This window comes from Nicotiana tomentosiformis, chromosome 2 (assembly GCF_000390325.3).
Source record: "Nicotiana tomentosiformis chromosome 2, ASM39032v3, whole genome shotgun sequence".
Lineage (NCBI taxonomy): Eukaryota > Viridiplantae > Streptophyta > Magnoliopsida > Solanales > Solanaceae > Nicotiana > Nicotiana tomentosiformis.
In genome coordinates this window covers 24543604-24561786 of record NC_090813.1, presented here as the reverse complement: position 1 = coordinate 24561786, position 18183 = coordinate 24543604, and the positions used below count along the sequence as shown (strand labels likewise).

At 40.8% G+C, this 18183-nt stretch overlaps 1 protein-coding gene across 1 annotated transcript; it reads left to right on the top strand.

Moving 5' to 3' along the window:
- Positions 1-2780: 2780 nt before the first annotated feature.
- On the top strand, positions 2781-4059 carry LOC138904494 (uncharacterized). Its single transcript, XM_070192992.1, has 3 exons — positions 2781-3214; positions 3383-3578; positions 3910-4059. Exons 1-3 carry the CDS (start codon positions 2781-2783, stop codon positions 4057-4059), a joined length of 780 nt encoding a protein of 259 aa, XP_070049093.1.
- The last annotated feature ends 14124 nt before the right edge of the window (positions 4060-18183 follow it).

The window sequence follows — 18183 nt, the reverse complement described above, 5'->3', positions numbered from 1 at the left end:
AATAAGGTGTTTGTTGAAAAGGTAACTACTGCTAAGGAACCTGGTCCCTCCGTTAAAAAACGTGTACTGCCTGCCTGGAAAAAAAGAAGTTTAATTCTCCCCTTTCCTCACTACAAGGGACCCAAACTTGTTTGGGTTCCTAAATCTAATCCTTGATTCTCTTGTGTAGGGAGCAGTGAAAGGAAGCAGCCATAAATAGTATGTGGATAGTGGCTGTTCTAAGCATATGACTAGAAGCATCGATGATTTCCTTTCACTCAAAGCCCTGCAAGGAGGGAGTGTGTCCTTTGGCAATGGCAAAAAGGGATACATTTTGGGAGTAGGAAGAATTGGGAAGTCACTCACTCACTAAATTGAAAATGTGTACTATGTGAACGGCTTGAAATATAGCCTACTGAGTGTTTCCCAAATCTGCGACAAAGGAAACAAAGTGGAATTTGTGTCAAAAGTCTGCACAGTCACAAATTTTATGACTGGTGAAGTGGTCCTGACGGCAAAAAGATACAAGAACATTTATGTTGCCTATTTTGAGTCCGTACAAAATGAGGATCTCACTTGTCTGAGTGATGTTGATGATGATGTTGAACTATGGCACAGGAGATTGGGTCATGCAAGCTTTACGTTGTTGAACAAATTGGTTAGTAAGGACCTGGTTCGTGGCCTGCCGATGTTAAGTTTCAAGGATCACAAGGTGTGTGATGCATGTGTAAAAGGAAAGCAAGTCGGGTCTTCTTTCAAGCCCAAAAAGGAAGTTAGCACCTCAAGGCCACTTGATCTCCTCCATATGGATCTGTGTGGACCTATGAGGGTGCCAAGTAGAGGAAGAAAGAAGTAAATTTTTGTTATAGTGGATGACTATTCTAGATTCACCTGGACCTTGTTCCTCAGAACCAAGGATGAAACTTTTCCAGTGTTTGTTGCCTTCGTGAAGAAAATCCAAGTGAAGCTGAGCCACAATGTTATGTGTATAAGATCCGATCACGGCACAGAGTTCGATAATGCAAAATTCGACAAATTCTGTGCTGAAAATGGCATAAGTCATAATTTCTCAGCTCCAAGAACTCCTCAACAAAATTGTGTTGTGGAGAGGAAAAATAGGACTCTTGAAGACATGGCGAGGACAATGCTAATTGACAATGCCATTGCTAAAAACTTCTGAGCAGAAGTAGTTAACATTGCATGCTATTTGGTGAATAGGTGTATGATCAAGTCCCTCCTGAACAAGACTCCGTATGAATTATTGAATAGGAGAAAACCCAAGCTAACACATTTGAGAACATTTGGCTGCAAATGTTTTGTCCTCAACAATGGTAAGGAAGCACTTGAAAAATTTGATGCCAAAAGTGATGAAGGAATCTTTCTGGGTTATTCATCACAAAGAAAAGCATACAAAGTCTACAACAAAAGAACTCAATGTGTTAAGGAAAGCATACATGTGATCTTTGATGAATCACACCACCTACGTGGGAAAGATTCACATGATAAGATTGATCAAGACGAAGAGCAGTCAACGGTTCCTGGTGAAGTCATTGATATGGAAAATGGAAAGGCTGACATGAAACTTCATCTGGACATGGATGAACCTAGTTCCCCTATGAATGAGACCATGTACAGAGGCATCATTAGGTAACTCTTGTATCTCACAGCAAGCAGACCAGATATCGTTTTCAATGTGGGACTATGCGCCAGGTTTCAATCAAATTCAAAGGAATCTCATCTGAAGGCTGCCAAGAGAATCTTGAGATATCTAAAGGGAACGCAGGACGTGGTTCTCTACTACCCCTCAGGAGACAATTTCGACTTGATCGGGTATGCTGACACTGATTATGCAAGTTATCTGGTGGATAGGAAAAGCACTTCTGGCATGGCACACTTTTTGGGATCGTGTCTAATTTCATGGGGTACAAGAAAACAAAACTCAGTGGCTCTTTCAACTTCAGAAGCTGAGTATGTGGCAGTTGCCTCTTACTGTGCTCAATTGTTGTGGATCAAGCAACAGTTAGAGGATTTTGGCATATTTTCTTATTTTATGCTACTACTGTGTGATAAAACCAGTGCTCTCAACATGGCAAAGAACCCAGTTCAGCATAAGAGAACAAAGCACATTGATGTGCGACATCATTTTCTCAGAGACAATGTTGAAAAAAGGCTTATCTGCATGAAGTTTTGCAGCACAGAAGAACAAATTGCAGACATCTTCACCAAAGCACTGAGCAGAGAGTACTTTGAAAAGAATCATTTGGCACTTGGGTTGATAAAATCAAGCTGAGAACCTCGTCCCTCGATGATTGGCTATGAAAGAAATGAACAGGTAAAACAGCTAAAAAGTATTTTCTAGCAAGGTCTAACTCATTTCTATACCGTTACAGGTAGACACGCATGGCGATTACAGAGCAAACAAGGAGCTAATGGTATTGCACTTTGGTAAAAGAATGAGACTCCCATTTACAAAATCTGTCAGGGAACCTGGTTCCTTTGACACAGGTTAGTATTTCCTTTGTACTCTCATGCACAACTTTTTTAACCGCTAAAAAATGTGCCACGTCATTAAAATGTCAGTTTCTCCTTTTTCCCCCTTTTTAGAACCCAAGCGTCCTACCCGTTACAAAACGACCCATCTACCCAGAAAATCAATACTCGTTCCTAACAGGTCCCTCACCCCCTTTAAATAAACTCAAATTCTGTCACTCTCACAACTGTTCATATCAAAAACCAAAATTTCTCTTTTCTCTCAAAAACCAAACACTCTCTTCTTTCATAAACTCTCACTACACTCCATAATGTCTGAGAATCTCGAAGCATCAAATGTCCCCAGTATCGTCCCCACTGTATCTTCATCTCTTGAAGCACCAGTGACAGAGTCTAAGTACCCTACGCCACCCAGTCCAAACCCTAAGCAAGATTCTCAACCACACACTGCCTCTTCTCCAACCCAATCAAGTTCTGGTTCTCATCAGAGTCGCAAAACTTCGAATCGCAAGAGGTTTGTGGCTACAACCTCTCCCTTTGCCTCGCCGGAAAAAATGGCTGAGGGAGAAACAGTAGAGGAAGAAGAAAATCAGGAAGTTTCCAGTCTGCGTTTGGAAGAGAGTTCTGAACAACAAGCTGTGGTTCGTACTAGTGATGAATCGGCAATGACAACCCCAGGTCTCGATTTGAATGTTGCAAATCCTATAGGTAATACTCCTCATGTGCCTTCTGAGTTTACTTTGGGGTGAAAAGAACAAGAGGCCATAGAGAATATGTTGTCAATAGCTGCTGAGGGATGTTTGGTTGGTAGTTATGAAGGTTTGTCTGAAACCAATAGGTCTCGAGGGGAAGGTGATAGTCTACAGGAATAGGGTAGGGAACTAGTGCCTGTCGAAAATCTGGCACCTGAAAGTACTATTGGGGAACCACATGAGGGACCTGATCCCTCCAACCAAGAGGAGCCCTCTGCTCCTACTTGGGATGAAACCCCTTGTTCTTCAAAAGAACCCCAGGTCAGTACTGATCCCGCTCCTTCTCCTCATTTCTATGATGAGCCATTTACCATTGTCGCTCTTGAGATGAGATCTATGTCTGAGGAAGAGAATGGGGTAGTGAAGAATACTATGACAATGTGGCTCTTGAAAGCTTTAAAAGTTCTAGGAGTAGAAGGGCAACTCCCAAAACGCCCACTCCTAAAAGACCTACTACTAGGCTATAAAAGAAGGAAGCTCTCGAGTCAGCTCTGAAGAAAAGTAAGAAAGAAAAGAAGAGGATAAGGTTGGTGAAGGGTGGAAAGTTAGTACATGAAGAGGTAGTGCCTACAACACTTGTTGTTGATGTTGATGACGAGGTGGAGGAGGAACCCAGTCCTTTAATTCGTAAGTCCTATAAGAAACCTACTGTATTCGTAAGTCCTATAAGAAACCTACTGTTCCAAAGTCTGGGAACGAGTCATCTGTGAGAGTGATAGAGATTAGCAATGTTGAAGTGGGAGAGTCTGGCGAGAAAGTGGCTGAGGAGTCTGGTGAGAAAGTTTCTGAGAAGGTGTATGAGAAATCTACAAAGAAAGAGAAAAGTGTGAGAAAATGAGTGAAACTGAAGGCTGGTGCCAATGAGGAACCTGGTTCCTCCAAGAAGACCAAGGTGGGTGCCAAGAATGAAGGAAGGGAAAATCTGAGAAACTAGAAGGTGCTGTGGGGAAGAGCATTTACCCCTGACATTCTTGACATGGCAGGAATGCGCCAACTGGTTGAAATCTATGACTTTCAACAGTGGACACATCTGTTCACAAATGAGAGTCCTAAGGTGTATGAGGCAGAGGTGTGCAGTTTCTATGATGACTTTTTCACAATCGAGCATGACAACATCTGCATGAAGGTGAATGTTGTTGACTTTGTGATGGATGAGGTTATGTTGGGAACCATCTTGGGAGTGCCTACTCACGGAATATCCTCCATTGAGGAGACTTGTTCTTCAAAATTCAGAAATGCCATTTTGAAGGATGATGCATTACAGCAGGGGGAACAGGTATACAAGATGGCCCTCCTTCCAATGTACCAACTGTTATTCGAGATGGTGAACAAGGTTTTGCTCCCTCATGCAAAAAGGTATTCCATTACGTCACGAGCAGACATATTCCTCATGGAAGCACTGGATGCATACTTCACTATCAATCTGTCGGGTATCAAGATTGAGCACATGAAGAAAGTGGCAGATTTCAAGGATGGTAATCATGGGCTGCCCTGCGGGTTTTTTCTCACCAAAGCATTTGATTTCTTCAAAGTCCCTTTGGAAAAGGCTACAGTGGGTACTCGCAAGCAGACATTCTCCAAGACCACTTTAGAAGAGTGTGAGTGCATCGATAAGAAATAAGTGGTTAGTAGTAATTCCACTATCTCTCAACTGATTAAAGCTCAAAACATTGCCAATGAAGAGATAAGGAAGTTGAAGGCACGAAATGTTATTCTTGAGGGACAGCTTAGTCAGGCCCAGGAGGCACCTGGTTCCAGCAACACACAAGCCGCAGAGGTTTCCCGTCTAACCAAGGAGAATGTTAATTTCAGGAAACAGGTTGAGGACTTGAAGGAGAGGTTACTCACTCATCAAGGGTCCGCAAATGCTCCAACGGATATACTTCTTAGAAGTCTTTCCTCATCATCTCTACCTCCCCCTTCCAGTGCTCCTTAAAATCGTTCCCTTTCTAGTGTCAAGTTCAAGTTGTATGTCCTCTGTTTTGGTCTCTATTGTGAAAATATATTTAGTGGCTAGTATTTTTTTTGTTGTTTTTATTTTGTAGATGATTGTGTAACAAATGGCACTGCTCCCTGTTTATTTCCAAAGTTAATGAATATCCCGTCCTTTTGCTATGCATCCTTTGCTCTTCTGCTCTGTCTTTAGTCATGTTTGTGTGCACACATGTGGCATGAGTTAAGCTTGCTAGACTTCTTTTTGCTCATTATTTGTTACTAATCTTTTTATGATGCCAAAAGAGGGAAAAGTAACAAAGGGGGGAACAGGTTTAGGGGGAATGCGAAAAATGATTTGGTGCTATTTATGGTACTCTGTTTCTCAAGGGAAATTTCAATTACAAGTTTGTCATCATCAAAAAGAGGAAAATTGATAAGTTATGTGTTCTGTTATATTTTGATGATCTAACAAACTTAATGTTAAGAACCAGATGGGGAACCTGCTCCACATCCTCAAAGTGCTCAAGATCAACAAGTCTCAAGTCTGGGACATGTTCCAACACTCAGAGTCAAAGAAATAATATAGGGAATAGATAAACATTAGTTCCCTTGCTGACTGTACCAGTCAACTCCCCACAACTGTAAAGTGGCTGCAACTTTGCCTCAGCACACACGCAACAGTGCATATAATGCACCAGTCACTTTATGGGGAATGCCCTTGTACCAAACATGCTTACATCATTCGAGTGATGTCACTTATGTAATATTAACATGAAGCAAAGGAAAAACATTACACTTGCACATTCCAGAATTCATCAAGCTTCCTCTCAAGTGTGTTGCCAACTTGCAAGTGACATTCAAGGCGTCAAGAACAAAGAACAACATAACGAAGGACTTGTTTCCTGTATTGAATCATTATATGTCCTTAGTTATGTTGTACCTTTGTTAAAGTAATTTACTTGTAATTCCTACTTGGCTTAGTTAGAAGCATTGTGTAGGAAACCTTTTGTAAAACCAAAAACCTTGTGTTTGTGTCTTGGCTAGAGTTAGTTGAGTTGTAAGCTTTGTAATAGAGTTATTACAAAGGGTCTTGTAATAGAGTTATTACAAGTTAGTGAGGGATTAAGAGGTTAATTCCCAGGTTACAATAGTTTGTAATTTGAAGTTTGCTCAGTAGTGAAGTTGAAATCCTACGAGTGTAGGTCGTGGTTTTTAATCCCGTGAGCTGGGAGTTTTCCACGTAAAACTCTATTGTGTTATTTACTAACTGCTCTGTGTGTGTGTGTTCTGTGGGAACTAATAGAGAACCTGGTTTTCTATATATTTTGGTGGACCCTTAGTTTCTATCAATAAATGTAACAGGTAATGTAAAAGAATATGGAGGATATACTTGTAGCGATTATATCAATGCTTCTGATTGTAGCTTTAATTCCATTTTATTTGTGGAAGCGCCGCGAGGAAAGATGTTGTGAGATTGTGAAAGTTTGACTCTATGAATTTTTTGCTGGATTTTGAACTTCGAACTGCACATTTCAAACTCCATGAACTCTAGGAATGGAAGACGGTATAGGTCGAAATCTACTACGAAACATTTAGGGCAAGAAAATATTGAGGAAAAATCAGTCGAGGTCGATCAGGAAATGGCGAAGCTCGTGGTCGGGATGCTTATAATGGTCGAGGATGAGGTCCGCGGAAAGATAAATTGAATGTTCTCTGCACATGTACTATTAGGGTTTATTAGGGATATGTCCCATATAAAGAGGAAAAAAGATAGTAAAAAGGAGTTATGTAATATTAACCTGATAAGAACATATTTCAGAAAAAAGATTCTCTCGCTCTAGCAAAGATACAAACATTATATTTTCATCAAGATTCTTGTTCATATTATTCCATGCTTTTCCATCAGACCCGAGAATAGTTTGAACATTCTAGGATTTATCTGTCACTCATCATTGTCAAGAGGAACAATCATCCAGTTCATTCTTTAATGGGTGAATCACTCCTCTTATTTACTTAAATGTCATTTATCGCTATTTATTGCTAGTTATTCCTCTATTATTGCTCATACTTTTTGGAATATTTAATGCATGTTATTTCCAATTTCCCACTAGATCTGTCCTACATTATCCACACTTTTAGGATCCGCATTTAGAGATATTATCATTAACTAGGTTTAACCCATCATTATATAAATACAATAGTTTTGACCGAAAATTATACTTTTTGGTCAAACAATTTGGCGTCGTCTGTGATGATTTCCTAGTTAAATATTTAGTTTCCTCTAGATCTATAACTAACACGGATCGCTAAGGTAAAGAAAAAGGGAGAAAGCAAGAACAAGATCCCCTTTCTTCGTAGGCACAAATCTAATATGGCAGATAACAGAGAAGAAAGAACTAGGATAATGAGTGACCTCCCAACCAACCTCATGAACATCATTAATGAAAGCTCTGAAGCAGTGGACGAGGACGCTATGCCCAATGCCTCCCCCGGGCGATATGGGTCACCCCCTCCTCACTATAGCATCACAAAATCTCCCGGTAAAGGAGCCTCCACATCCGTGGTGGAGGAGACGCCACTAGCATTAAAAAGCTCCTTGAGGCTTGGCTAACTAACACGCTAACCAGCGTCCTCCATTAGCCCGTTCGGGACACGGCTACAGAAAACGTGAGGACTTGCATTATACCACCAGCGGACGAGCAGCACGATCAATTTCCTCATCCTTCAACAGCAAGTATTACTCACAATGTTGTCAGTAGTGCAGGTGACGACACTCTCGCAGCCATTCTGAAGAAGATAGAGGAAATGAAGAATGAGAACAAAGCACTTCTGGACCAAATCATAGAACACCAAGAAAGGGTCAATAAGATACTGGGCGTCCCTAAGCTCTTGCCAAAGAGAGATGCCGGTCGGTTCGTCGAGCAGCCGTATAGTGATGATGCCCTATCTGAAAATATATGATGGCACGACTGACCTCGAAGACCATGTGACTCACTACTCACCGCCGTGAAAGGCAATGATCTCGCCAAGGAACAAGTATCCTCCATTTTGCTAAAAATATTCGGCGAGACCCTCACGGGAGAGCGTTAACATGGTATTCACAACTGCTTGCGCGTTCGATTGAAACCTTCAAAGAAATGGCCGACAAGTTCGTAATGGCCCATGCTGGGGTCAAGAAGGCCGAGGCGAGAGTAAATGACATATTTTCTATTAAATAGTCTCCGGGAGAAGGATTGAGGGACTTCTTCACCCAGTTCAGCTGAGTAAGAATGACATTGCCGAATGTATCAGAAGGGATGGCAGTCACAGCTTTTCAGAACGGGCTGAGAAGAGAGGGTTTAAGGGCAACAAGAAAGTTATTAAGTCGGCTTATGAAGTACCATCAACCACTTGGGATGAAATACACAACGCGTATTCTGCCGAGGTCCGAGCAGACAAGGACAACCTCAACGGGCTGACTCATCGACTGACCTCGATACAAGCAGAATCCAGAAAAGATCGAAGGAATAAAATCAGAATGGACCTTGGGGCTCTGCGACCCAATAGGGAACGACATCTACCATATGTCAGATCCGCCATTGCGTCCTCCTCTCGCAACAAAGAGGGCACACCCTGATCAAGAACAAGGACACACCAGAACGAAAGAGGTATGCCCCATTTATTATCTGCTCACGATTTCTGTGTGTTGCCTACAGAAATAGTATACTCCTTGGATAAGCTCGGACCAAAGGTGAAGTGGCCGCAAAATATAAGGTCGGACATGAATACCAGAAAGTCAAACGCCCTGTGCGAGTTCCACCAAGAGTGAGGGCACAAAACCAAGGATTTCATCACCTTAAGACAGAAGGTCGTAAACATGCTATGACAGGGACACCTCAAAGAGTTGCTCAGCAACTGGGGAAGGATCAACTTTGCCAGAGGTCGTGAACAACATCAAGGACTGCCAAAATAACCCTCACAGACCCGCACCATCCACATGATCATCAGCGGTGGTGATGATGCATACATCAACAGTGTAAAGTTCACCACAACCCACAAGCTCAAACGGTCAATCACCCACGAACGGTATGACAAACTCGAAAAAAGTATCATCTTTGATAAGTCAGAAACGAACGGTTTGGTTTTCTCTCACTATGATGCTCTTGTTATCACTTTACAAATTTTAGACACCGATGTGAGACGCATTATGGTAGACGATGGGAGCGGCGCATGCATTATCCATCCTCGACTACTTGCACAAATGAAACTCGAGGATAAGATAGTTCTGCGCTGCATCACGCTAACAGGTTTTCACAATGCAGTGGAACGAACATCCGATGAGATCACACTCCCCGTCCTGTTCGGCGGCGTCACTCTGGAAACCACATTCCATATCATGGACCAGGACACATCATACAACGCTATAATAGGGCGACCATGGATACACACCATGAGAGCCATTCCCTCCAGCTTATACCAAGTCATCAAATTCCTAACTCCATGGGGAATATTCATTATACGAGGGGAACAACGCACATCCCGGGAATGCTACCGCATCGCTCTAGAATGAACGGTCACTCAACAAATGGACAACGAAAAAGAGGAATAGCAATCAACAGGGTCGAGGTCGATGTGCAATGATAGCGAAAACATCATCATAGACCTCGATACAGTCGAAGCCGCGAGATTGACCGTAGAAGAGCTTGACCCCGTTTAATTAGATAGTGACGACCACAGCAAGAAAGCTTACATCAGCTGCAAGCTTCAGGAACCAGGTAAATTTCGTCAACTCTTAACTGCTAACGCAGACTTATTTTCTTTTAGCCATGCAGATATGCCAGGTATCCTAAAGGAAATCGCCACGCACAAGCTGAATATCGATCCATTCCATCCCCCGGTGAGGCATGTTAGGCGTAAGTTTAACTCCGTAATAAATGATGTGGTACGCGAAGAGGTGGAAACAATATTGGAAAATGACTCTGTCAGGGAGTCGAAATATCCCCATGGGTCGCCAACATGGTCATGGTGAAAATTAAGAATGGGAAATGGAGGATGTGCATAGACTTTACAGATTTGAACAAAGCATGACCCAAAGATTGATTTTCGTTACCCCATATCGACCAACTCATCGACGCAACAGCAGGGCATGAACTACCGAGCTTCTTGGATGCCTACTCAGGCTATAATCAAATCCTCAAGGAAGAAGAGGATCAGGAGAAAACCACTTTCATCACCCATCAGGGGACGTACTGCTACAGGGCCATTCCCTTCGGGTTGATAATGCAGGGGCAACTTACCAGAGGTTAGTGACGAGGATGTTTAAAGACCAACTCAGCAAAACAATGGAAGTCTATATAGACGACATGCTGGTCAAGTCTAAAAGGAAAGAGGATCACATCAACCACCTGAGAAAAACCTTCGACATACTTAGACGGTACAGAATGAAACTGAATCCTGAAAAGTGTGCATTCGCATGGCCTCAAGAAAATTCCTAGGTTTCCTGGTGTCGTAGAGAGGGATCGAGTTCAACCCTGATCAAATCAGAGCCATCGAAGGAATACCAAAACACCTAACCACCAAAAAATAGGTTCAGAGGTTAACTGGTCGTATCGCCGCCCTTTCGAGATTCATTTCGCGATAATCGGATAGGTGTCACAGATTCTTCGGTGTACTCAGGAAGGATAACGGCCTCCAATGGACATCTGAGTGCATCCAAGCCCTGAAGGAACTAAAAGAATATTTGTCATCGCCACCTTTACTTTCAAAACCAGAACCGGGGGAACTTCTCCTCGTCTACCTCGCCAAATTCGAAGTAATTGTGAGCGCACTCATGGCCCGAGAAAATAAAGGTACACAGTCTCCCATCTATTACATTAGCAAAATATTAGTCGACGCCGAGACGAGATACCCTCACCTCAAAAAACTGGCTCTGGCCTTAGTCGTAGCTTCACGAAAGCTTAGACCATATTTCCAATGCCACCCCATCATGGTGAAGGCGATATGACTTGCTATGCCCATAACGTTCATAAAGGAGTTCAAATGGTATGTATGACTTCTTTAGACAGAGTAACTTATCATTTTTCTTGAAACCTATCATTTTTAAAAAACCGCGGGGAGTGCGATTTTCTAATACTAATAAACCCGGACCATCCCATGGCAGCCTAGCGAAGCCTCCTATTTCCTCTAAGAGAGGAGTCATTTCTACATCACTAAAGCGGAAGACAAATCTTTTCTCATCCCAAAACATAGGGGTGGCCTCAATCAATGTGTTATTTGGCCGAATGTCCAATAAGGAAGGTAAAATTTTGAGGACCCTTTTTACATGATTCTTGTCACTAGGTGAGAGGTTCTTCCACCAATCAAGCAGTAAAGGTGGGATGTTTTGAACCATGCCGAACCTGGGGACTTCGTGCCTCATTTTCTACAAAACAAATAAAGTTAGCCCTTTCCCCCTCCGGGTCTGACTATTTACATATTAATGATCAACATACCGGCATGTTTTCACCAAGTAATGCACATAACGTGATGGTGTCCATTGGGATTATGGAAATCCCGTCGGGCTTTGGACAACACTTATCTTAGTGGATTGTCACGCGGACAATGTTCTAACCCATATTAGGTTTGACAAGATGCATGCACAGTTGATATTGGAGCGAGGTCTCTAGAAGGGTCTAGACTGGTACTCTCAAGTGAACAACTTGAGAGGGGAAGGCACAGAACCGTCGATTGCACCGCTGATCGACTAGTTTACCATAAACAAGCCTTTCCAATTTAAAGGGTAATTTTGGAAGAGCACGGACATTCATCAAGTGTCGCTATGGTATTAGTTGGGCAAGAGTGGAATATGATGTGGAGCATGCTTTATGCAACAATAATAATACGTTGTCAAGTATTTGCATGATAAATATGTGAAAGCAATAAACACAGTATTAAGATAAAACATAAAAGACGTAAAAAGAAAGACAAAAGAAGAAGTTAGTTCGTGGAATATAAGGAATATAATAAAGTAAGCAAGAGAGTAGGGGTGGGAGAGACATGATATAGCTAATAAATAGTAGTTAGAGCTACTAAGGGCGAATAAGGAAAGGGATGTGCATGTTATAACAAATTTAAGCAAATAAAGGTGGAGAAAGGAAGGGATGTGCATGTTATAACGGTTTTAAACAAGTAAAGGTGAACGGGAAAGGGATGTGCATGTAATAGCAAATCTAACAAATAAAGATGGAAAAGGAATGTGCGTTTTATAACAAAGAAAACTAATCCACATAAGCCAAGTTCATTATGGTAAGAGCCTGAAAGTAAATTTCCAGCAGAGTCGCCATGCGGTCGCGCCCCCTTTTTCTTCGAGAAAGCGGTCTTCGACACGTGACAACCCCTTTTTGAATGAGAGATAGAGTTCTAAAGGAGAAGAGTCGCTACCTAATGATTTTTAAGGTGCGTTAGGGAACCTATTGTGCAGATAACTTTGTTTGACTAGTCAACGCCACCAAAGATCGGGTAAGGGCTCAAGTTTCCTCAAAGAGAAGGTGTTAGGTACTCCTCGAGGTCCACAACTATGGGTCCCGGCCGAACTTAAGATTATGTGAATTATGATTAAGCTAGGTGATTAAATAAATGAAGGGAATTCAGAAGTCAAAGAACTTTATTACAACATGATTAATACATATCTTAGTACAAATATAGGGATACAACTATTTAGATCTAATAACAACATATAAAGAGAGGGGGGTCCTAAATGTTTTAGCCTAAAGGATCACCCCGTGCAACATAAATAATACTTCGCAATTCCCTTAAGATAAGGAGTTACTCATATTATTCAGCGGGGACAGACTATCATCTCCTGCTACCCGATTACTATGTTAAAGTTATTTACCTAAAAGCGCTCTAATTCAATTCTAAGTCGTACCCTATGCGTGCACTACCCGTCCCATACCTATGGCCCAGGAGGTGTTGGACCTCTATTTGGGTGGTTCTAGACCTTATTTAGGCTGCTCAGAATTGTCAAAACTAGGCGACATACAAAAATACATTGGACTTCAAGTATGGACAATTAAGGGCTCAAGTCTGCCTCCACACTTAAGCAACAAATGCACGCAAGACAAGTTTTCATGTTAGGCAATTCCGAATTAAGAACCTTAAGACCTATAGACATGATTTCTATGTGACAAGGCATCAAAGCACACAAGCAGTTTCAGAGGCCAGACAATGCTCATAGACAGGATTATACACGCTGATTATTGAGATTATAGGTTTCCAGTTATTAATCCTGTTGTGTCTAGGTGACTTATGCAGTAAGGAGTAATGAAGACCATTGGGAGGAGCCCAGAATTACTTATGCTTGATGACAATGGCATAAACAAGCAGTAAATAGTTTTTAGAGGTCCATCATTAATATAGAACGAGTAATTATACCCTATAGGCAGGATCTCTAACAGTTGATGCTTGGAACTTATTTTATTGTTATACTTAGTCCTATAGGCATGGTTTCTAGTGAACAGTGCGATACAGTAGAAAATGAAGTGATCCAAATCCTATAGACATGATTTCTAGTATATATGCTGCAGCAATGCAAATTGAAGGAAAGTTCAATGATATTTATTTCCTATGGGCATATTTTCTAATAACATGTAGCAACAAGGATAATTGAAGAATTTGAGCTCATGCTTTGCTAGTAGACAAGTAGTGTGAGTGTGTGCTTCTCCTAATGGCATGATTTCTATAGTGTACATAGAGAGTGAATGACACATATAGCAAACACATTATTAAGTTCTATAGGCATGTTATCTACCCATCGCATGTAAATATTAAAATCTACCCCATTCCCTTTTACTAACAACCCCAATTATTTATACAAATATTATTACAGACCCAATAATGAGTAAAAGTAACAGTGTTACATAACAGTGATAAGAGGCCCACATCAGGCCTAATAAATACCCAGCATTGCATGGGCCTTCAATAGCTCTTACACAGCATACCCAGGCCTTCAACAAAGAGCCACATTCAATACACGATTTAGGGATCCATAGAGGAGTCCAGAACCAGTTTACTCAACCATGGCACTAGGTATTGCACCATTTAAATCAGCCAATTCAAGTACACAACACATAACATGGGGAAGTAGAGTGAATAGGAACAGTTTGAGATTGAGGGAGTGACTAAGGACCCAGCCCCAGTGTGTCAGAGTTCACAAGGGTCTCAATTGGACCCCGAGCAGTGCTCATACTAGGAAGGCCAATAATAGAACCTAGGTAGCTTTGGCTTTCAACCGGCTAAGAATGAAGAGTTCAGAATAGCATATGTTGCAGTGAGGAAAATAGACAAAAGTTAGGAGATACATTCATATCCTAAAGTAGACATATTGAAAGAAATTGGGGAAGAAACAGGTTTGCAAGATATACATAGATTATCATTCATGACATTAAACCAATTGAGACCTAAGAGGTGCAGATTAAGCTAAGCATGCATCTTAGGGTCATGTTAATAAGTATTTAGACATTGTGATAAACACTGGAAGAGACAGGGTATCAAATGAACAAAAGGCAAACTGGAAACATATTAGCATGGAAGCAAGATCATAGTCGATAAAAAATGGTTTTAATACAAATAGCAACACATTGTACATGCAAGACAGACATTGCAGAGATTCAGGACAGTATGTGATAGCAAACACATGTAGGTATTCTGGGATGGATATAATAGACTAATCTACTAGAGAAGATCTAAGTTACGTTATAAAGCAAAATAGTTCAAACAGGGTAGAGAGATCAAGTTGAGATAACTGTCAAGATCTTAGTCAATCACTAATGGGGTAGGGGGATCATGCTGAGTGACAAAAGAGCAGGTGAACATGTCATAATTACCACAGGAAGTTCTAACACAAGTATGAAGCACTCATTATAGAGATTAAGGACAAAGCAAGTAAGCATGTATTAGGAACATCCAGACACCCATACACTTAAGAGGATCAGATTATCCAAGTTGGACTTAGGCATACTCAGAACTAGTAGGATTAGGAAGAAGTTAGATGCTAAAAGACTTAGAAAAAAGTAGAATTAACAAAATCGTGCACAAAAGTAATCCAGAAAAACATATTAAGCTAGGAATTTTAGAGGCGAGAATACATGCAAATCCAAGGCACATAGGGATGAAATTGCAAGAGTCAAGTAGCTTACCAGTTAACGGACAACAATAAAGAACAAAAGATCCACAAGAACCCAGAAACCTTGATGCGTCAAAGTTCCCAAGAACTTCAATGAACTTAGGGTAATGCTCACACCAAGAACAGGTAACAAAATGATAATGGCCTTCGCTTTCAACCGGCCAGTACAATATACCAAGCAAGAGAGTAGCAAAAACCCCAAATTTAGTAAGAATCGATTCTTTGTTGTCCTCCCCCCCCCCCCCAAAAGAGAAAATGAGGGGGGTTATATAGTAGTCAAAAATCGAACAAACACATAAGGAAATGGAGTAAATTAAACAACAAATAAGGAAAGAAAACATGCAAATCAATTTGAAATCGATTTAAGAGAGAAATCCGATAAACCCTAGTTTTTTAGGGAAAGTGTAAATCAGCAGAAATCCAAACGAAATTGAACTCACACAATATAGTATTGAACGTATGTAGACGAGATATGGCCCAGATTCAAACGATTGAAATTGAATGGGCAAAATGGGAGAGATAGTGCTTGCCATGTTTAGGCAAGTACCAAGTGATATCATGGAGGAACAACTAGTAGCAGAAAAGCACAGATATGACAAGTAAATGAGAGGAGAATCCCATTAGGAGAGGGATTTAGGGAGTGGCGGCGATTTAGGGTTCTTTAGAGAAGGGGGAGGGTTCCAGGGCGGCGGGTGAGAGGGAAATTGGGATTAGGGTTTGGGGGTTGGGCAAATAAAATGGTAGGTTAGTTGTGGGCCGTTGATCTCTAAGATCAACGGCCAGGATTCAAAAAGGGATTAGGGTGGGTTAATTAGATGGGTCGTGACTGGGTTGGGTTAGAAAGGTTGTTTGATTTGGGCTGGGGTTATTGGGCTAATTTAGTCCGAAAAATCACTTAGAAATTGGGCCAGCCTTTTAAACACATGTAATTTAGCAAAAACTAATTAGTAAATGAGTGAAATATTTTGTATGCATTAAAATGATTAAGAATAATGATTTAAAATTATAAAAATATAAAATGTTATTTTTGACACAAATACTATAAATAAGGAGCATTTGTATAGGAATATAGGCCATTATTAAATAAATAGCTTAAAAATTCTAATGTAATTATATGGAATAAAATAAAATGTTTGAAACATATATTATAGGTGCAAAATAATTATTTTAGGTATAGGTTAATTTAAAATGATAATTACTAGATATTTACATATAATTTAAATACAAGAAAATTAATTTAAAGCTCTAAATATTATGAAAAATTATAGAAAATGCTTGTATAGGTTTGTAAACTAAATAATGATGCAAAAATGCTATTTGAAAGTATATATATATATATATATATATATATATATATATATATATATATATATATTTTTTGAAAAATATGAGGAAAAAATTGGGTATCAACAACTGCCCCTCTTTACCCGGGAATAATAAAAGAATTATCGGATAAAGAATATGATGACCAATTTTGGCCGAATTGAGTGAGGGATGGTGTGATTTGAAAAAATGGGGGCCGAACCCTGGTTCCTGGGTTGCCTACATATCCCTGGTGTTACGGGAATCAGGCCGTGTGTAGTTCTGGATCCAACGGTGAACTGAACCGATAGAGTTATTATAGGAACGGTCGTATGCTTTGGAAAGGGTTCTTTTGGGTAGGACAATATCAGATGAATTTGCACGAAATCATGAATGTGAATCTGAAATGTTATGGATGTATCTCAAAACGAGTATCTGAACGGTTATCAAGTAAAAGTGGGTAACTGATGGTGGTTGGTTGCATTTGAAATAATTGCAGGATGTGAACGTTGAACGGAAACCGGAACGAAGATTGCTCCCATTAGGAGAACGGCTACTCCCTAGATTACTTGCAAAACTTAAAACACGATACCTACAAGTATATATGGATTATTGCGAGAATTTAAACATGATGCAAATTCCCTTTGGACCATGAAAGTTGTCTTTGGACGGTGAGGATGATGTCCTTAGACCATGACATCCTGGCTCATGAATCATGTGATAAGGGATTCGCAGGCCATGAAATGATGTCCTCGGGACATGAAAATGGTGCCTCTGAACCATGACGCCTTTGAATAATGATGTACAATACTGAGAGATCCTCAGGCCATGGAATGGTGTCTTCCGGCTATGAAGATGATGCCTTCGGACTATGACGCATTTGGACAAAGATGGCGATGTTTCAGCCCATGAGATGCAAAGATATGATGCTAGGTCGTATATAAAATGAAATAGAGCTTAGGCAATGCTTAGCCGCAGGCGAATAGAAGACAGTGCTAGGTCTTAAATAGCATAATGGATATAGTATTTAATCTTGAGGAAAAGGCAGTTCTTAACCGTATGCAAGAAGGGGAGGCAGGGCTTAGCCTCATGCAAAATAGGAGACAATACTTAGCCTCGTACGAAGAAGGCAATGTTTAACCTTATGCAGTTAAGGAGGCAGGGCTTAGCCTCGTGCAAATAGGAGACAATGCTTAGTCTCATGCAAAGAAAGGTAGTGCTTAGCCTTATGCAGTTAAGGATGCAATGCTTAGCCTCATGCAAATAGGAGACAATGCTTAGTCTCATGCAAAGAAAGGCAGTGCTTAGCCTTATGCAGTTAAGGAGGTAGGGCTTAGCCTCATGCAAAATAGGAGACAGTGCTTAGTCTCATGCGAAGAAGGCAATGCTTAGCCTTATGCAATTAAGGAGGCAATGCTTAGCCTCATGCAAAATAGAAGACAGTGCTTAGTCTCATGAGAAGAAGGCAATGTTTAGCCTTATGCAGTTAAGGAGGCAGGGCTTAGCCTCGTGCAAATAGGAGATAATGCTTAGTATCATGCAAAGAAAGGTAGTGCTTAACCTTATGCAGTTAAGGAGGCAGGG

Excerpts from the sequence above, each read along its gene's own strand:
- LOC138904494 (XM_070192992.1), top strand. The coding sequence starts at position 2,781 with ATGTCTGAGAATCTCGAAGCATCAAATGTCCCCAGTATCGTCCCCACT. Across the intron at positions 3,215-3,382 it reads CCTTCTGAGTTTACTTTGGG|TACTATTGGGGAACCACATG; the intron begins GTGAAAAGAACA and ends GGCACCTGAAAG. Across the intron at positions 3,579-3,909 it reads TGTCTGAGGAAGAGAATGGG|TCTGGGAACGAGTCATCTGT; the intron begins GTAGTGAAGAAT and ends ACTGTTCCAAAG.